General features: G+C 37.7%; 1 protein-coding gene across 14 annotated transcripts in view; it reads left to right on the top strand.

Annotated features, from left to right (window-relative positions):
* Positions 1-21,542, top strand: part of LOC101846409 (WD repeat-containing protein 7) — a gene marked incomplete in the record, with an annotated part of 80,853 nt that overhangs the window by 7,184 nt on the left and 52,127 nt on the right. For 6 of the 14 annotated variants that reach the window (XM_035968319.1, XM_035968305.1, XM_035968306.1 and 3 more), the window contains 9 exon segments: positions 620-698; positions 1,338-1,506; positions 2,083-2,153; positions 3,390-3,506; positions 8,339-8,383; positions 13,597-13,742; positions 14,843-14,920; positions 17,852-17,878; positions 21,066-21,098. In XM_035968319.1, coding sequence (XP_035824212.1) covers positions 620-698; positions 1,338-1,506; positions 2,083-2,153; positions 3,390-3,506; positions 8,339-8,383; positions 13,597-13,742; positions 14,843-14,920; positions 17,852-17,878; positions 21,066-21,098 — 765 coding nt within the window. 14 annotated transcript variants of the gene reach the window in all.

Raw genomic sequence — 21,542 nt, forward strand, 5'->3', positions numbered from 1 at the left:
GTAGGGACTTTGGTGACTTTTATTGTTGTTTTCTTGGGAGGGGGGAGGGGGTGAGGGTAGTTTCAGTAGCTTGTGATTTTTATCTGGAGTATGAACATTTGCGTCAGATTTTATTGGTTGTATCCATGATGATGTCATCGAATAAAAGAACCAGATGACTCAGTGAATTAGTTTTGTTCACTTAGAGATCTAAGGACCATACCACTTGTTTGGATTTTTTGAGGAGGGGGGGGGGAGTGGCAACAAATACCAAGACTGTTTCTTAATGATTTCTTAGATTAATAAATTGTTGTGATGTGAGAAAAAAATTAATGGAAAAGAAAAAACCCAACAAAAATAGACAATTTAGATAATTGGCAAACGGAAGACATCTAATACACACCAAAAATTATGTTACTAGATACTCGTCTTATAATCTAAAAGAGAATCAATATTAACAGAAAAATCCAGTGCAAACTTCCACTTCCCTTTTATTTTTGTTGTATTTTGGGTGGGGGAGGGGTAAGGGTTGTAACAATTAATAGTGAATTTAAATTATCTGGGTCTGCTTTGCAGGACTCAATGGTTGAAATGAGCGTTTAGTTCAAGGGCAAAGCTGAACTTGCTTTCTTTTCCTCAGAGAAATGTGCCTGTGGGATGTAAGTGATGGTCGCTGTGTGGAGAACACAAAGACTGATAAAGTACACTCAGACATAGTGGTAAGTACAAACCTGTTCATAATATCGGACATTGTTGTATGCACAAACATGTTAGGCATTTGGAAAGGTTCAAAGATGTTCATAATAAAATGGATAAGTTTTCTGTTTAAGGTATATTTCCATCTTTTAGAAATCAATGAAGTAATTCTCCTTTTTTTAATGAATTTCTAACCAAGAAGACATTCTGTCTCTTACATACTCGTAAGATTTCTTTCTGTCTTTTTTCTTTCTTTCTTTTTTCTTTTTGTTTTGTGTAACAGAAATAAGCCTAAAACAAAAGACTGATCAGGTGGTATTGGTAGCTTGTGAAAAATGGTATCAGTTCAATTGGTAAAATCTATGGTGTCACTGTGGGTGGAAACTGGCAGCTTGTTTGTGGCTACGCTCATCTGTTTACAGCAAAGCCCATTGAGTATATTTGTCCAAGGGAATTTAATCTGAGATTTTGTGTCATGCTTCACTAAACTTGCTTCTCAAGGTGAAGAAGGATGTGGGTGATTGGAGGGTGCCTCAAGTAGGTTTTACTCCTTGTTGTTCCTCTGTCTGTCTTTGTTTTAATTCTTTGCCCTTCACTAAATGGCCATTAACTTTTTCCTCTAACTTTCTGTGTTGTTTTAACCTTGACCATTTCCTCTCCAGGCATTTCACCTGAAGTCGTCCAAAGCTTTACGTCTGATCTGTAATGGTTACTATGATGAGGTGGTCATCATTGATCCTCTGAACCTGGAGATTGTTTACTCCCTGGTGGCCCGGGTGGAGTCAGATTGGGTCAGCGCATGTTGCGTTCTCTCCCCTCCAAGCAGAGATGGTCAGTAAATGGTTTTTGCAGTTTGCACTTTTTTTTGTGTGTGTGTTTTTTTTCTTTTTTGTTCAATTTGCTAGTTTTATTACAGAGGCTTCCTCCCTCAAGTTTAATGTCTTTGCAAGAAAAACTGAGCAAGAGTCAAAGAACCATTAACCTTTCCTTTAAAAAAAAATGGTGGTGTGCATATAATGGTTATAGCGTGCATGAGGTGTGAGTATGATTTCTGTCTGAGGAAATTTAATTATCAAGAAGCCTATCTCTGTCTACTAATATATGCTGTATCCCACCTGTGTGTTTGCACTGACAAGCAAGCAGAGTTGATTCGGAAACAGTCGAATTTTGTCAACAAGGACGTAGATCCATAAATCATTTTCCATAATAATTTTTTTTTTTACTTTTCGAAACGGTGGTGCGGTGATCTAGAATGCAAGTGTTATTGTTAGGTTCCATTTCTGTATTTGTTGAAATGAGAATAAGAAAAGAAGCCATGACTGCCTAGAGGTACTCAGTGGCTGCCGAGGGGGTGAGAGCTTCATAAATAGTTCACTTCTCATTTCCCCTCTTTCTTCTTTCCAACAGATGATGTGATTTTGGCCATCACTAACTCAGGCAGTGTCAAAGTTTGGACCTTGTCAATGCCAGAAAGCAAGGTGAGTTGAGATTTGCAGTCCTTGGTAAGTGAATGAGCTGGTAGATTTTTATGACAGCAGTTTACTTTTTTGTCAACTGACCATAGAGGAAACAATGTCACTTCTGTGTCAGCACTTAATGTTTGTTCATTGAGCATTGAAGGAAAAAAGTTATTACTGCAGCTGATGTTTAATTATAATAATAATAAATAGCATTTATTTAGTGCATATCCCGGCTCGACAGCGAGCTCTATGCTAATTAACCTATATTATTACCCTTCAAAAGTGCTCAAAAACTAACAAACTGTAAAAAATTTCAACATTATTCTATACTGACCATTGAGGAAAGAATGTAATTTCTGTGGCGGATGTTAACATGTTTGTCCATTGACCACAGAGGAAAAAAATGTTTAATCCTGCTTCAGCCTGTAAGTTATTGTCAAGTGTAGTTGCTATGTGTGGGCCTTTTTGTTGTTTGAGATCACATGAAAACCGTATCATGTGTAGTGCCGAGTATGACCGGCAATTGTGGTGTGGTAGTTAGGTTCATAGCCATTGCATGCAGGGGATGATAGTTCAGTTCCTTAATTGGAGAAAATTGTTTAAATCTAGTATTCTCTGTTTGTCTGATGGGATGTTGTACCCCTCTCAGCCAGGGTTTGCCCAGACAGGCATGGAAGAAGAATCTGCTTGCTAATTGATTTAAGTTGTGTGGATGTTGATAAAATACTTACAGTAAACACAACCAAACTGTTGAGTTGGATAATGAGGGGAGACATTACTAGTGAAGGTTTTCCTGTATAATGGAAGAATGCCGTCTGTTACTCTTTCCCTTCCTTGAGGTGAATTGTTATGTTTTGTGGGTTTTTTTAAAGAAGCATTGGGCAGGGGGTTTTGAGTGGATTATGTGGCATTTAATCTGGAAAAGTTGAATTAGTGGAGAAAAAAAAATCTACTCAGGCATGCCTTTTCTTTCATATAATATGTGAAAACATTTTGTTCATTTGTCTACTGTGCAACACACAAATAGCGAAATTGGTGAGACGAAGAAATCTTCGCATAATGTGCAACTTTGACTATAATATATGTATTTTGAATACAGAGAATGAATTATACAATGTAAGAAAAAATTCGGGAACTGAAAATCTATTCACGATGGGTGTGTTTCACAATAATATACAAGTTCGTTGTGTGCCTGCGAGACTGTATTTAGTTTGTGTGACACTCTTTGCTCATTTTTCTGTTCAATTTGTGCAGGGCAACAAAGTGCCAGAGGATGAGTCCAAGCAGATCCGCTGTCTCAATGCACAAACTCTGAAGTGTTGTCCTGGCAACCTTAGGACGGTGCTGATTGTTTGTAGCAAGTATTGGCAGGTTGGTGATCTCTCTTTGTTTCATAACAGTCTTTTGTGAGCGCCTGATTTATATGGAGATTGTTTAACACGTTAGGTTTTGTTTTGGTTTTTGTAGGTATGTGTAACTGCTTGTAGAAATTGCTGGTAGAACTAAGTTTGGGTTTGTTTTGTTCTCTTACACACCAGTCCAAACTGTCCCAGCATGTGCCAGATTCTCAGATTAAACATTTCAGTTTGGGATTTGGGTTAAGGTTTGAACCATTGAGCTAGATGAACTAAAGGGAAGTTGCCTGTTTTGGGTTAATGTGTTTTCACGAAACAATAAGCACCTGTCTCCTATTCTTGGACTGGTTCATAGAAGAACCAGAACTGCTGTACGAGTGTATATATGTTATTGTCATTATCGTGATTATTTTCTCCTTATGGCCTAAATGGGCCTTCTGGTTGAAGCACACTTTGTCCAACAGTTCTCAAAAGTAACAAGTATGCAAATTGTTTCAATGTTCAGTTCATGTGTATGACAGTAGAGTGCACAGTTCATTGGCTAGTTGATTTACCTCATCACTTTGTACCCTATTTTTAATATGTGATCGTTTGAAAAATTTTAATCCAGTCCAATAAGCTTTACTATTTCCTTTATTTCCTTATCTTTCTTTGCACGCCATCCAACCATTTTCCTCTAACTCTTGAAAGCCTAACTAATTCCTTAACCCTCTCTGCACAATGATTTTTCTACCTCTGTCAGAGGTTATGGTTTTGCTTTTTTTGTGTTAATTTCTTTCTGAGACTCTAGGTTTGCATGCTCGGCTCTTCTACTTAAGTATGCTTTAATGGTCAGGATGAATTATGCTGATAAAGGTTTTCTGAGAATTGAAAAACGTAGTCCCTGAAAAGTTTGCTGTTTACTTTGTTACTTGAGTCAATCTACTGGTTTCAAGCTTAGACACCATTTTATTGTATGTTTTGGTGGAATATTTTTTCAATTGGATTATCGTCCTTTTCCATGTGGGTTTTGATCTTTTCCCCAAAGCTGTTGGCATCTTTGGATTGATGGTTTTTCAATATTATATGTTTCTTGCTGCAAAGGGAAAATGGTTGTTTGGATCTTTGAAATCACTTGATCTCATCGAAATGGTTTTGATCTAAAATTTCACCAGATGATGGGAAATGTTAAGACAGTAACTGATATGACACACTTTTTGGCTGTTATCTCTAAAATATCAGAAAGTAGTGATTACCACTGAAAATCTGAAGATAGTTGAAAGGAAATTAATATGCCTAAGAAATCTTTTGTTTTCTGTCTCAGTGAAGAAATAATGAAGAATTTTTAGTTCAGAATTAAATAGGGTTTTTTTTTTTCAATATGACCCTGGTGAAGCAGACCAATAGTTAAATGCCTAATCATCAAAGAAAAGGTTAGCAAATAGGAGCAATGGCTGCTGACACCGCGACTGCTGGAAAAATGCCTGTAGTAAGAAAATGTCCGCATTTCATCCACAAAATGTCCTCTTTTTATCTGAAGTGAAATGAAATATACACACTGCCTGAACATGTTGTGGGAAGAATGCAAGAGGACAGTAGCATACTGTGTAATGCTTTGGGTGTGTTCTAATTTGTGTTTGATCTTTGCATGCCAAAAGAATTCCACAGTATTGCTTGAATATTTATGTTTGCTGCACTGTTGTTCTTGTAGTCTGGGATACATATTGAGAGTTCTCTGTGTAATTCTCAGATCCTTGCTGTTACTTTATTACTCTTTATAGTACAGTTTTGATAAAGGCCCTGGCAAACTTATATGCGGCATCGAAACTTTTGGTGTTTTTTAGAAATTGGAGGTTGCTGTATGAACACCAGGGGTACTGTCAACTTGAAGGGTCTCCTTGTGCTTAGAGGAAGCCTCAAGTACTTGGTATTAGATAACCAGTCTTGAGTACTCGGTACAAGATAAGCAGAGTAAGTCCTAAGAGCAGGTTAAGACATAATCAGAGGAAGTCTCATCTATTAGATTGATATAGGATAATGAAAATAAGTCTTTACTTCCAGAAATGGAATGATCAAAGTCCCAACAGCTTTTTGTGAAGAAGTCAAAGTCCCAACTACAAGATACAGATAATCATAGTCCCAACTTCAAGATTTGAGATAAACAGAGTGAGTTTCAACTGCTCGGTATGAGGTTTACAATTAGGATAGAGCAAGTCCCAACTGTTAGGTTTGACATAATCAAAATCCCAACTTCTTCAAACTCTCCACAAAATGGTTTGACTCTTTATCTCCGAGGGGAGTAAACCCACATCACAGGGGGCAATTTTTGGTACTAAATCTAAAAATGACAAAAATGTCACTAAATGGGCCGTTAAATCAAAACAACTGAACCTATTTTGATTGTTATTCATCTAATAAATGAACCCCCCGTAAAGAGACCTGTTTTTGGCAATTGCCGAAAAGTAATTGGACATTGAAGTTGTCGTAAAGGAATGCAGCCCGAGCCGTTGCCAGCGACTCACCAGTGGCTCACCGGCACAGCTGCTCTGAGCCACTGGGAGTGACTTGCCGTTGATAAGTAGCTAGTCAGCCAAAATTACTCAAGAGTGGTGACACATTTCTCGATAATTAGACTAAAAAACTTTACGATCGTACGACTGATGTGAAAAGAATTTAGCTTTGACTGGAAGTCAAACACGGGAGTGATGTGGACAATTTCAGATTAGCAAGATTACTGCTGAGTAGTGTTCTAGCTCAATAAGATGAAAGTTTCACAAATGTTTGGTAACAGAAAAAAAACATGCCGATTAAAAGAATGTTATGGCAGTGTTTTTGCTTTTGATGACACTGACATAATTGGTCCCGTGATGAAAAAAATGCGTATTTGTGAGCCAGATAACTTTATAGCACCACTTGTGAAACTCAAATGTTTTAAGGTTATTAAAAGTTGGTGTGGAATGTCATGTGTATATTTCATCTCGTTCCATTTGTTCGTGGTTAAAATAGGATAAAAACAAATAGCTCTTTTTAATCTTCTCTGTCTAAAACAAAAAGTTGCCCTATTTTCATCAACACCACACATTTATTGACCACTTGTAAACTGAGGGGACATATTATAACTTAATGGGTTAGTGCTCATGTCCCAGTCAGTTCAGAAGTGGAGCATGCTAATTACATTTTATGGGAAGTTTTTGGTCTTGACTGCTGTCGAATCTACAAGACACCGTGTAAAAAAGTGCAGGTAGTGAGTGGTAAGGAAAAAAAACCCCATAAATGAAAGGTCTGCTGTACCATGACTGATTTTTTTATCCAAACTCAAGGCTTTCAGCCACTTCGCCATTTTCTGTTTATAATGATATGTTGGTGAAAATCTAGCTGGATGCTTACTCAAGAGTGGAGACTCATTTCTCAATAAATTGGCTAAACCAGGGGTTTCCTAATTAATAGTTATTCTCCCACTTTTAGGTTATTAAATTCTCAAAATGAATCTTTAAAAAAATCCAGTTGACTTGATCTGTATTCCTTGATTAATTACAGTGGGCACGAAAAATGATAATAACAACTGTGATAAGCTCATAAAAGATACTGAGTTCTTGCCTATGAGACATAGTGCAATAGATGAGTGAGTAAATTTTGAGAAGCACATGCTGATGTCCAGACAGTCTACAGGGGAAAAACTACATGATTACATTACTTTGAAATGTGGAGGCAGGGCTGTGTGTTGTCTCAAAGGGGTATATTTGTGGGCTATTCTACTTAAAGTCATTTATTGTTATAGGCATCTTAAGGATAGCCCAATTAAAGAAACTTTTTACTTGCTGGATCAACATATTTTTTAAAGAATATTTTTGTTTGGGTGCTGGTTTACAGGAGTGCTCTACAAAATTATGTGCATATTGGCAAATTAATAAATGAGCTAGAATTTCTTTAAAGCTGACAGATGACAGTGGAAAAACTATAGTTCGATGTCATTTCCATTTTGCTTATTTAACAATTTGATCATTTGCATGAGTGTGAGTGTGTTTGAGAGAGAGTTTGTGTAAGTGGGCACACTTTCTGCTCTTTTACTCTGCATGAACAGCTTAACATTTGTGGCGTGCCGGAGATTTTTCTGGGTATTTCTTTTCTGTTTTACTTACCATAATTAGTTGTTTCTATGCTGTTTTTCCTTGTCTTTACATTTTAATCATAGAGGTAAGCTGGCATTTACTGGTGTGGTGATGTCTCAAATTTTGTAGAAGAAAAGGCTTCAAAATGTAAGGGGTCACCTTCTTGATGCATTACTGATGCAGTTTGAGGTTTTGTTCCTTTTTCTTTTACTCATTTCTTTTCTCCCCTTTTCCCTGAAGAATGGAATCTTTTTAAAAAAAAAAAAAATCTCAGTTGTGCATAAATCTCATTGCGTCATATCATGCATTTGTTGAACATTTATACTGTCGTTTGATGGAAAGGTCATATGTACTTGTTTTTGAAGATAGCGCAAATCAGTTTTTCAGTTGCTTTTGTTTAGAAATTCAAAGTCTTTGAGTAGAAATTCAATCTTTAAGGATATAAAATAAAAATTGTTTTCCTTTCAAGACGGATTGTGATAGACATTGAACTTCCGAAAGAAAAATATTTTAAACATTTCATAGTCACTGTTTGCTACATTGCAGGTCGGTGCTGGTAATGAACTTGACTCAGGACAGTTTTAGCTCTCAACACTGTGACAATCTTTGTCCCTGCATATGTATGTTTTTCGTGTTACATACTTTTTCAGGGAAGCCATATTTATTTTATGTTATGTTCAGTATTATCATTCCCTATGAGCTGAATTATTGTTTCTTCCAGTCTTTTGACACAATTCCTTCTCTGTTGCTCCCTTTAAAGGTTTATAGTTTTAGGAGCCGCTCACGGGCCGACACTCAGGACGTGGTAAGCTAGGCTTGGAACTGAATGTACTTTTGGCGTTAGCAGCTAGTGTCTAGACATTGGGTAGAGACTGATAGAGAGACATCCATTCCTTTAATGTCTGATGAGTGTAGTGCACTAAACATCTCCCTTAGATTTTGGTTCTTCTTGTTATGTTCTTTTTTCTTTTTTTTTCATTTGTTTGAATGATTTTTTTGTTTGGCATCTTCTCTGGTGTCTTTATTTTCTTAACTTTCACAATGTTTCCTACAATTTTTTAGTTGTTACAGCTTCGCTGCTGTCTTTTTTGTTAAACTCTACCAATGTTATATAGAATTATTCGGTACTTACACCTTATGATCAGTAGAATGAATTTATTTGAGAACTGATCATGTGTTGGTTTTTTTTGGCCTTCATGCATAATTATGAAATGATGTTCTGGTGCAGACTTTTAAAGTACCAAGACATAGTGAGCACCAGCATCGGTGGCACACTTTCTAATGGGCAGGAAAGAAGTTTTCTTCTGTTCAGATTTGCTTGAGTCTGAGTTATTAATAGTAATGCGTTCCGGAAATTTTCTGAGGATTTGAGTCAAGATGAAAAATAATGTTAGAACTATAATTTTAGCAGTCCCAAGTGGTACGTGCAAGAAATTTTTCAAACTTAGAAGTGACAAGTTGTAGTAATTTATTTTCTAGGGAGACATATCAGTTTTCCATGTCTTAAGGAGACATGCATGACCTCCAGCATAAGACTTTAATGGGATGCTGTCTGTGAGTTTTCATTTCTTAACCTACGTCATATGACTTTCTTACTGGCATCTGTGGTGTATCCGTTAGGCTCTTTGCTGTCACATACAGGAGACCCGAGTTTGATTCTCAAGTGGGTAGAAATTTTATATAAAGTGTCTCTGTCTTTCTGCTGGGATGTTTCCCTCCCAGACTGGGTTGCCCCTGCCTGGCAGGATCAGAAAGCTGCCTCCTAAATTATGTAGATTGTGTTGATGGGGGCGTATGTTTTATTTGATGACTTACGTCACAATAAGACTTCCTTATGTGATGCTGACTGTGTTTAATTTCATGACTTATGTCATGATAAGACTTTGTATTTTATTGCCAATTCAGGGATTTTTTTCCATTTTCTCGTTCATTGGTTGTTAGAAAGGTCGCTGGCTGCCTTTACAGAGCTGGTAGTAACGGAGTACAAGTACTCCGGTATTTGTACTTACGTTACAATTTTCGGTACTTTTACTGTACTCCGGTACATTTTTGAAACCAGTACTTTTACTGTACTCCGATACTTTTTATAAAAGTACTTTTGAGTACTTTTCAAGTACATTTTGAGTACTTTGGTAGCTTAATGAAAGGGTAAGTGCAGACATTTCTGATCATAATTTACGGAACAAAAAGTTGAGATCAAAGAACGGCCCGTCGCCTCAAAGATCAGCCACTATCGTGAATGTGATCACAAGTTTGCTCCAGACGGGATCACACCGAGGTGTGAACTGACCGATGCGTTTCTTTTCCCCAAACATCGCACTCGCATCTGACCTCACCACCTAAACTTACATCACTCCCTGGGTGGGTAGGGCCTACAAGTTCGCTCCAGGCGGGATCACATCAAACTGTGAACTCTTCCCTGACCATTGAAAGCAGTTTTCCCCGAATTTGCGAGACAACCTGAATTTTAATTAGTGTGGTCACATCGTAATGGTGCGTAACCGACAAAGGAGGTTGGGGGGGGGGGGGGACTCAATCAGAGATGGAAAGCTAAAATTGTTGGACAGGTAAAGGGGAGGGGCAACTGGATAAACGTAGATAAAGATCTCAAGACTCACGATAGGCTAATGAGTGTGTTATATATTTATTATTTATGGCATGCCTCATGCCACTGTGATTGGTCATCAAGGTTGACCACTCTTTGTTTGCCGTATGTCATAAATCCACCCAGGGGTCACGTCAGTTCATGGGTCACTGTAGATTCTTCCTTGGCTTCGTTGGCTAAGATCCCATATTTTCCTTGCTTCCGAGCACTGGGATCTTAGGTGGAGACTACTGCAGAAGAGAATCTTTGGTTACACTACACTTACTAGAATCTAGGAAATTACAGTATAGGCCTATTTTGGTTTGCCGTGGGCGCCGTGGACTACACAGTGTGACCAAAATCTGTCAGACCACTATAATCAATTGAAACTGAAACTGTATTTTCAATGTGTATCTAACAATTTTTAGGCTGCCTAAATTTCTTTTAAACTTTTTTTGGGGTGGTTTTTGCTTAAGGCTACATTGATTCCTTGAGGATTTGTTAATGAAGAATTCAATGCACTTTTCCATTTCTATGCGGCCATTTTCATCAATTTTATGTTTTCTTAAGAGCAACTTTGTATCTACATTTTTCAATTTGGATACTCTTTCTGTAGAACTTTCCGACCTCTAGGACTGACTTACATTTGATCACATTGTCTTGCTCAAACAAGTTCTATTTATAATATCACATACCCACTAGTTGCGTCAGTTCGTTTGGGTTGTTTTTTGTTCAACTTCACGGACCATTTCCACCGTTCAGTGCGTATATTGTATATTCAAATGCTTTGTAAACTGTTTACATTTTTAGTAATAAATAGCCTAATTTGTCAAATATACTGGATAAGTTATAAAACATGATGTTTTGCATAAGCGCTGAAGTGTTTTAGCATATTAGCAGAAAGTACTCAAAATGTACTCATAAGTACTTTTTAAAAAAGTACTTGTACTCAAGTACATTTTATAGGAAAGTACTTTTACTGTACTTAAGTACATTTTTTAGATTGTACTTAAATTTATACTTAAGTACTTTTTAAAAAGTACTTTAACAGCTCTGTGCCTTAATGTGTTCTAGTTCTATATGTTACTACAGTTATCTTGATGATTTATTTTATTGCATTGAATTAACGACTCTCATTTGTACAATGATGTTGGAAGCTCTTTTTAAAAAGGCTTGATCCATACTAGTGAGCCTCTGATATTGTTTCCATACCTTTGGGTTTTGACAGTGGTTATGCCAAACTAGTGTGTTAGAATTTTGACATGTTGAAGGTGGTGTTGGGAGTGCACAGTTATTTTATCTAATAAATTAAAAATGTGATGTATCCAAATGATGACAAAAGAATTAAGTACAAGAGGTGGTGTTAAAAGGTTAAAAACTAACTCACAATGGGCATGCTCATTGTAAAAAGGGGTCTGTTTTACTCTTGATACGATTCCATATGGGTTACAGATTGTGGATTGACACAAGCAAATCGTCGGATTACTATGATATATTGCCAGTTGACACGTATAGGGTTAACACATGGGCTATGAGTCAGTGCCTTAGTAGCGTGTTTGTTGGTGACATCACCTGGGGAATCAAAGTATTTCTAGTCATTTTTGGCATGCCTGTATGTGTCATGATGTGGTACATAAGCAGTGACATTGTGTGCATATGTGCTTCTGTGTATGTTCTCACATGTGTGAGTATATACGCTTGAGGCCAAGCCATGCACATTTTTTCAAAGGCTGCCTGTTTTTAGCTTTGAGAATGCAATTTTCACATTTTGTTTGTGTTGTTTTTTTAAAGGAATGTTTTGGTTTGTTTTTTTTTAGTCTGTTGGATTGTTTATCTGTCTGCATGTTTTTCTTATTTTTGTTGTGGTTTGATCTGTCATGTATTAGGAAGCTTTTTATTTGGCCTACTTATCATATTTAATTTTGTGCTCTAGCTGTCTTCTTATTGTTAGCTCTTTGCTTTTCTATTGATTCACTGTCACTAGGGACTCTTGTTTTTCAATCACTTTAGAGGCTTTGAAATGGCATGCTCAGTTATGTGATATATTGAAGGACGATGTGTGATGTTATGCCTTGGATTATCAAATGCAATCACTTGCAGCATGCAATTCTAATTTTTTTTTTAAAGAATTTTTCCAAATCTCATATGTAGACAATGCGAAGTTGCTGTATCAATATAATTATGTGTGTATGTGTATGTGTGTGTGTGTGTGTGAGAGAGAAAGAGAGAGAGAGAGAGAGAGAGTACATGTGTGTATCAGTATGTGTATGTTTGTTTGTATTTGTGTGACTGTCTGTGTCTGTGTGAGTATGTGTGTGTGTGTTTAATTTTGAATGTATGTGCATGTGTCTGTGTATACATGTATGTTTATGATATTGTACTTCTGTGTATGTGAGTATGTCTGTAAATGTGTGACTGTATCTTTGTGTGTGCGTGTGTGTGTGTAACTGTTTGTATCTGTGTATGTGTGAGTGTATCTTTCTGTTTACTTGAACGTCTCCCCTCACATAATGTCATACCCTTCTAACCCGCAGATGGGTTCATTGGGAGCGTGGGTGGTTGGCGGGTGCTCTGGTGTGGTTTGCTCCTTCTTTCCTATCAAACCTCTATCGTCCTTACCTCCCCTTCTTCTTTTTTAATGTTTAATACTCTCCTGTAACACCTCTAATCTTCTGGCGCTCATATGACCTTATGCAGTTGCGAGTGCCGTAAAACTCTTACTAAAACTAAACTAACTCATTGGGAGCGGCCTTACTTAACCTCACAAAAAGAGTTACTAGCACCTAAAGGTTAATGCTCCTCATTGTTACCACTTCCTACTACCCGACACTAACTGGGACCGGCGTCTATGGTGGAATGGTTATGCTCTCCATTTTTGCACATAAGTGTTAACTCTGTTCCTATGAAGGGGTGGGTGGGTGGGTTGCTTTTATCGAGTCTCTGTCTGTCTAATGGGATACTTTCAGCCCGTATTGTTCCTTCCCTACCCCGCCCCTGTGGGTGGTAGGCGGGTGCTCTGGTGTGGTTTGCTTCTTCTTTCCTATCAAACATCTATTGTCTTTATCTCCTCTCCCTTTTTGTGTTTGTTACTCTCTTGTAACACTTCTAGTCTTCGGCACTTATATGACGTTATTGTGTTGCAAGTGCTGTAAAACTCTGACTAAAAATTAAAAAACTTCCCCACCCCCCATACTCTGTCTGTAAAATGTTTAGCAAAGAAGTATGTGAAAATTGAAGACAGAACAGATCTGTGTTTGGTAAATAATGTAATGTACCACTCACAGCAGAACTGGGCTTTTAAAAAGAAACCCAACTCTCTATCAGTAGGGACGTGAACATTTTTGCTTGTGTATTCTTTGTTCTTTGCATCTGCATTGCCAGTGATTTGTGGAAACATGAATATATTTGTTGTTATTTTTTTCTGTATTCTTCAGATCTACGATGCCAGTGATTTCACACTTCTGTGTTCTGAGTCTAATCGTCGAGGAGAGAGATGGACGGGCGGAGATTTCCTCAGTGTTGACCGAGTCATTGTATGGAGCAATGAGGGACGGGGCTATCTCTACAAACTGCCCACCAAGTGAGTCGTTATCGGGAGAACCTTTAGAGAGGTTTCCCATACTTTACCTACCTGTATTGTATCTACAGGTTAACATCTAGTTTTGTCTACTGGAATTATTTATTTTGATTTTTTCTGTCCCTTTCTTTTTAACCATTAGTCTTAGGATGGTACAGTTATTAATTGCAAGCTGAGGTCAGTCAGAAATTGTCCTTGTGGGTGGAGTGTGTGCAGAATGTGGGTGTAGGTTGTGGGTCTGGACTGTGACCTCTGTTGAAAGATTATGGGTCTAGATTTTAGCCTTTGTTTAAAGATTGTGGGTGTAGATTGTGATCTTTATTGTAAGATTGTGAGTGTAGATTGTTGGCTTTGTTGTAAGTTTGTGTGCGTAGAGTTTGGCTTTTGTTGTAAGATTGTGGGTTTAGATTGTCACCTTTGTTGTCAGATTACAGGTGTAGATAGTGGTCTTTGCTGAAACATAGTTAGTAGGTGTAGTTCATGACCTTTTTTGTAAGATTATGAGTGCAGATCGGAGGGGATATCTTTGTTATGTTTACAAATGTTCACAGTCTATGCTGGGATAAAGAATATCTGACCAGTACTTCTAGAACTGAGGAAACGTTTGTGCCCCATGCATTTTATAATGTGGTTGGTTGATGGCTGGAGAGCCCCACTTGCGGAAACTGCTTCTTTTCTCTCCTTTTTTGTTTCCGTCTATGAGTGGTTGGAGGGTGGCATTCAAAGGTTCAACCCCTTCGGTTGCCTCTGTCTTCTAGTTTCTATATCAGTTCATATACTGACTGTGTAGACTGTTGATTGATTGTATCATTTATAGAGGTGTCGATGCACCAGGAATGTGGGTGGTTGGAGGGTAACACTGGTAGGTGCTACTTCTTATCTCTTCATCTGTTGTTTCTGTCTGTTTGGGTTGTTCGAGGGTACCCCTTTGCTCCTCCCCTGCTGTTTCTTTCTATAAGTCACTATTTTTATCCTAGCACAAAATTATGATTGCTGTTGTGTCAATGTTACATGTATTGCTCTTTTTAGTCAAAGCTAATTAAAACAATTTTTTAAAGTATCTGGGCAATCAGGGAAGAAAACTATTAGAATTTGGTTTCCAGATTGTTGAAACTACCCAGTTTAACAAAAAGAACTTGGCTTACCAAGTGGAAAGTACCTGAGGGTTCATTAGCCAAGAGGTAAGGTGTTCACTTCTGTATTCAAAGTGCTTGGTTGTATCCAGCCTTATTGCCTCGCTTAATCGGGACCACTTAGCGACAGTTCTCTTGCACATACTTTCTAGATGGCTACAAATGTTGATTTTCATCTGCTCATGGATTCTGGCTTCACACTGGCTATGTAGTTTTGGGCTTGCAGCTTAGCTGTAATGCTTATACAAGAGTTACCAAATATGTGAAAAAATATTTGACACTTTAAAATATTGTTTTTTCCCTCCGTTGTACTCCTTAATGGACGTGACTTAACACAAATGTCAAAGGCTGTACGTTTGATTCTGAACTTTCCTCAGGGATGCGTTACATTATTGCACCAAAAGCCTCAGTTGCACTCTGGATAAAAGGAAAGGCAACATTTTTATATAACAGGATTCGTTGCCTCTTGGTCCGAAAATTATTGTTAATTTTTGTTTGTACCTCTTTTTTTGTGTGTGTGACATGACAGCTTTTCTTTTCGGTCTCAAGCCTGTTGAATGCTATTTCCAGAAATGTCTTAGACATCTTCATGCTAGAAGTTTTTCTGACATCTTTCACGCTCTGTGCTTGGCGATCACTCTTTATTTGTCTTTATGATAATGTGTCATTCCAGTGAGATAAGATTATGAATATCATAAATATCAAACTTGTTTGCTGTGCCTTTGCTGGTCTGCTCTGTACTTGATGGTACAAGCAATTTTTTGGGTTAGATTTAGCAAGATTTGCTGTCTGTGCTGTTGTGTGAAGGCCACTTTGGTTTCTACGAGATAGGTTGAATAACTGATAAATGATCTCGTTTCCCCAGCCAGAAATGCTTGCACTGTGTCCTTTCTGGGAAGCTTAGAATGTTTCTGGGAGTTTTAGGGTCTGTTTGGGTAATAATAGTTGTCTCCATCTTTCTGCTGGGATGCATCCCTCTCAGCCTAGGTTGACCATTACAGGCAATATTGAAGTAGCCCCTGTTATAAATTTTCATATTAATCTCAATGGAGGCGTATAAGATTTGAATGATTCACGAATGTGGTTTGCTTGGTTCAGTTTTAATAAAACTGTTTACCTTTTAGTTGAAGATGGAAAAGAACCCCCCCCCCCCCCCCAAAAAAAAAATAAGAAAAAAAGATCTTTCGACTTTTGGGGATGGACTGATTAATGTTGATCCTGTGGCAAATTTTGGGTACACCCCAATGTTTACCCATAGAAAGGGCTGTGAGATGGCGGGAAGTTTGTGTGAAACTACACAGAGGACGTTTTTACCTTCTATGAGAGCACAGAGAATTGATTGTGAATTTTATACAGGTGTTGTGAGTGACAAGAACTGAGGAGTTTCTGCTGAAATTGAATGTCTTACTTTCTGTTCTTCGTGTTCAAGTGTCATGAATGTGCAAATGTTTCATTGTTGGTTATTATTGTTCCACCAACTCTTTTCCCTTTGGTAAATTCCTGGGAGTCAATACACATTTGTTGCATGCTCAAGCGAAGGGGGGAAAGGAGACTAAAAAATGTTAAGTTACATTTTTACTTCTTTTTTGGGGTTTTTATCTGTATTACTTTACTTTTCAAATATAGATGGGTTTTTTAAAAACTTGCAATTGAAGGTGATGGGAGTCTTAAGCCATTTTGAGCGTGTCTCTGATGTTTCCTTGATTATGTCTACTTGAGATAGCTCATGCCATTCTCAGAAAAGAAATATCTTGTGATGGAAAATGTATATTTAGAAAGCAGGGGTCATCTTCCTTCCTTCAAAGTGAATTATTTACTTTTTTTCTAATGGGTTTGATAAAATTGCACCTGAACAAAGTCTGTCCAAATCTAAAGATACTTGCACTTCACACTCATATAGGACAGTGTTCCAGAGATAGCAAATTCTTCTTGGACACTATTCCAAGGATGGCAAACTTTTCGCGGACATTGTTCTAGGGATAGAAATTACCGGTTGTACTGAAATATTAGTAGGAACAAAACACTAGGTTTAAAATGTTTCCATGGTACTAGTTTGTACACTTGGTGGAAGTGTTCATTTGTGGTGATTTCTTTGAATGATAAGTTGTGTTTACTTTATTGTGTTAATGGTTAAGTTTTCCCACAACTTTCCTCTGGTTCGTCCAACCGTCACATGCCTTTTAAAAACTATCCGTCCTTTGTGAGTCTGAGGGAATGCTTGTGTCACATAATGAATTTTCACTTGGCATGCATCGCATGACATGTCGGAGGTAAATGCGTTGTTAGAAAATATAGAGTGGAAATAGTTTGGCCTGAAATTTTGGCCAATTAGATTTTTTTTTTCAATTTGCTAGGTAGTATAAATGGAAGATACGATATAGGGAAAGAACAGTTGCAATGGTAAAATGTTAGAAACAATTGCATTGGGTAAAAGTTATTTATCTGTGAGAAAGTATTGTTTGTGAAGCTCTAATCTTTTCATATTTAACCTAGATTTTTGTCATCGTTTTAAAGATTGCTTGGCTTCTTTCTTCCTATCTAGTATTTCGTTTTGGAGTGTTCTCCTATTGAGGAATTTCATTTCTTTTATAAAATAATACAAAAAGACTGAAGTAGTAATGAAGAAAAGAACAAAAAGAAATAGTACTAGTTCATTGAAAGAGCAATGGTGACTGAATTAGGGGCTTGTTTTATGTTAAAGGGCCATTGGTAACTGAATTTAGGTCTTGTTTCTATGTAAAAGGGCAATGGTGACTGAATAAGGAGCTTGTCATTTGTAAAACGGGCAATAGGGAAAAAAATGTTAATTCGTTAAAAGAGTAGTTGTGACTGAATATGGGGCTTGTGTTATGTTGAAGGGCCATTGGTAACTGAATTAGGGCTTGTCCTATGTAAAAGGGACAACAGTGACCGAGTTGGGGGCTTGTTTTGTGCAAAAAGGGCTATGGTGACTGAATAAGGGGCTTGTTTTTGCCTCAGCTTGCTCCGAGGGAAAGCAGTGGCCAGGTAAGAAGTGAAAGCAGCTGTTGTTTGTTGCAAGTGACCGTTTTGCTTTTGATTCTTGGTATTCCTATATCAAAGAATTAATTGTTCTCAATTATAACCTTATATTTCTCCTCTTTTGACTTTGTCCTTTTCATTTTCAGTTTGAACAATATTCCTCATGTTGACCTTTGTTGGTTTTGAGACATTTTATTATGCTTGCCCTGGTTTCTTCAACATTGAGGATAAAACTACTGGCGTCTTGTAAGGCCTGTTGTTCTGAAGGCATTGCTACTGATAAATAGAGTTGACAGAACATTTGACTTCCTGGGGTCTAAAAGGGCCTGCACAGGCTAACAAGAATATGAGAAAGAAATGCAGACTGTTCCAAAGTGACAATATTTGCCAGGAATGTTCTTGATTTTTAAAGCTAATTCTGCCAACTCAAGGCTATTTCTGTACTTCTGTTTTTTTAAATTATTTCCAATTTGATCTGCTACATTAAGCTTTAACAATATCATTTCGCTGCTTCTATTAATGCATCCAATTTGTAAATATTCAGAGCAAGTTGAAATTCTCTTTGCTTTTGTTTTCTCTAACCAACATTGTTATTGTAATGTGGGCTAAGTTTTTTTTTTCTTTTCTGCAGAGCCATTTTGTTTATCTTTTCTTTGTAGCTTCCCCAACGAAATTTTCCTCTAATCCCCCCCCCCCTTTTGATATGTGCTTATTTCTTATATCTGAAAGATATAGACCCTGCTAGTACTGAAATATACAACACAAATTTTTCTTGCATTATGGTGATTGACTACTTATAGATACATTGCAGATGATTTCTTGCATTTGAGTAATACATCATCTACAATTGTAATACAGATGTTGTCTTGTACAGTATTTGAGTACTACTTCGAGATGCACAACAGATATTGCCTTGCATTGGGGTAAAATACCACCTACTGCTACAAAATAGATTATATTCTTTTGTATCTAAATTATGTCAGTCCCACTTCAACATAAATGAATAGACTCTTAAGTAAAGAAGTGTAACTCTCCTCCGATTTATAGCTATCTCCCCCACACCACAGTCTATTGCCTCATGGTATAGAATTTAACCTGCAGCTAAACACAAGTGTGATTCCACATGAGGAAGAAATTTTGTGGAGCATGCATGTGTTTTTTGCAGGGATCTAGTTTAGGCAAATTGGTTCAACCCAGACAGGAAGGCTCCAAACCTTTCTCTTAAATGGTTTAAATTGTGTCGTTGGAACTGCGAAACATTTGCAGCAAGTTCAAATTAATTGTAGTCCCCCCCCCCCCCTCTCCTTTCCCCAAACCTTCCCTAGTTTTCATACTCAGACATTTGTTCAGACAAATGTTGTGTTGGCACTTGTTGTTTTTTCTTTGTTTTTTAATGAAGGCGTTTTTACGTTCCCATCGAAACAATTGTCTTGTTTGATTGAGACTGTCCTGTATAATTGTTACCATGACAGCCAAACATCCACTGGAAAGTGTGTCATCTGTGTGTCTATGGTCGTTCTTGCATGTATGTTCAGTCTGTGAATATCGCTCTGATATTTCTAATCCATTAAATAAATGAAAAATTAGAGGACCTGTCTAGAAATGTTATAGGTGCAATTATTATAGAATGCTTAAAAGTTAAGTACCATAAAAATTATCAAATAGACTTCTCTAAGGTATTGAATAAACAGGGGGTGGGGTCGGAATAAATTGGGTGTGTGGACAAGTGGTCCAAAATCAATACACAAGGGGGGTTGGGCACATTCAACCTCATACCCCTAGTAGGAACAAATCTGTTTTATTTCTCCTTCAGTGACCAAGAGATCATAAAATGTTAGTGATTTTAGTAAGTTAATGCAACAAGTTTTCCCATTTAGGAACAAACCAGTTTCATTAAAAAATATAAACCAATGTACAAAAGTATAAAATATGCACAGAAAATTGAGGTAGCCGACTCGGTACCTGTACTAATACTGAGGGTAATTTGCCATTTCCAACAAAAAAAAAAGGAAGCTTTGTTCAGATATCTAGATTCTATATATAATGATTCACACGATCGTTGCTCGTGGCAAGCTGGAAAATATTAAACAGGGGGTATGGAATAAGGAGGGGGGGGGGGTGCAAAAAACCTGAAAATTAATAGGTGGGGGGGGGATGCTTATTAGATATCTTAGAGTTATCAAACAGAAAACAGCTTGACAGTGAAGGTGTGGGGGTACGTGATTAAAGCTTACTTTGGTTCAGGTCATGCATGGTAAAATACCACTGTCAACAAATGTTGTAGATTTCTCTGAGATATCAAGTTTTTCCAAATTATTTTCAGAACACAAAACATGGATAACTTGAACTTTTTCCTAGGTGTGATTTTAACTGAATGAAGCAGACTTGTGATGTAAAGTGACTTTACTGACCTTTATAAAAAAAAGTTTTGTCGATAGTTTGTCTGCCATTGTCAATATCAAGGTCTGTGTATATAGGTGGGGTGTCAGGGAGGTGTGTTGAAACACGGTCTGTCCCTTAAATGTTCCAACTCATCATGGACTAGATGCAGAAAAAGTTTATCTGCTTCACAACACGTGTTACATACTGTTTTAAGTTACCTTGTGCTGCTTTCGCAATTCAAATCTGAAGGTCAATAGGTTTTATGATAGATTATTTTCTATAGATCTCTTTCCTCTGTCTCTCTGTCTCTCTGTTTCTCTGTCTCTCTCTGTCTCTCTCTGTCTCTCTCTCTCTCTCTCTCTCTCTCTCTCTCTCTCTCTCTCTCTCTCTCTCTCTGTCTGTCTCTCTGTCTCTCTGTCTCTCTCTCTCTCTCTCTCTGTCTGTCTCTCTGTCTCTCTGTCTCTCTCTCTCTCTCTCTCTCTCTCTCTCTCTCTCTCTCTCTCTCCTTTCCCTCCCCTCTCTCCTCTCTCTCTATATATATAAATGTACATATGTGTGTGTGTGTGTGTGTGTGTGTCTATGTATGTGTGTCATATTTATGATATATTTATACATATTATTCTTGTTTACACATATTCCCAGTTGTATATATAGATAGTGGTTGAAAAAACCCTCTCACAAGTCCTCCTTCTCCCCACCCCCACAAACACCTGTGCCTTCTCCTTCCAGTCCCTTCCATTGTTCCCTGTTGCCACCTCTCCTAACTTTGACCACTGACATTTTTTTGTTCCACTACCTTCTTTCCTCATAGAGCCAAGCAAAAATTAAAATCTCGTCAGTGTCTGTAAGTATTAGCAAAGGCTGGTTGCTTTAGCTGATGACACGTTTTGTGAGTGAGGAATGATCCTCTCCTTTGTGTGTGTGTGTGTGGGGGGGGGGGTGTGTGTGTGTGTGTGTGTGTGTGTGTGTGTGTGTGTGTGGGGGGGGGGGGGTCTGTCGGTTTTGCTTCTGTCTTACCTTTTTTCCAGCACTAAATGACCGTTATTGTATAGATGTGCTTCTCTTTACTCAAACAAATCAAGCAAACAAGTCTCTTTTGCGGTCTCTCTCCATGCTCATGTCTGTCAAAGCTCGTCTCTGTAGACTCATGTTATGATTACGTTATCTACTTTAATAAACCAATAGCGGGAGCTGACTGTGAATTCAGAGCGGATCAAATTGTACAGACAAGTCCTTTGGGTGGTTGGCGGGTGCTCTGGTGTGGTTTGATCCATTTTTCCTATCAAAC

This window comes from Aplysia californica, unplaced genomic scaffold, assembly GCF_000002075.1.
Source record: "Aplysia californica isolate F4 #8 unplaced genomic scaffold, AplCal3.0 scaffold00051, whole genome shotgun sequence".
NCBI lineage: Eukaryota > Metazoa > Mollusca > Gastropoda > Aplysiida > Aplysiidae > Aplysia > Aplysia californica.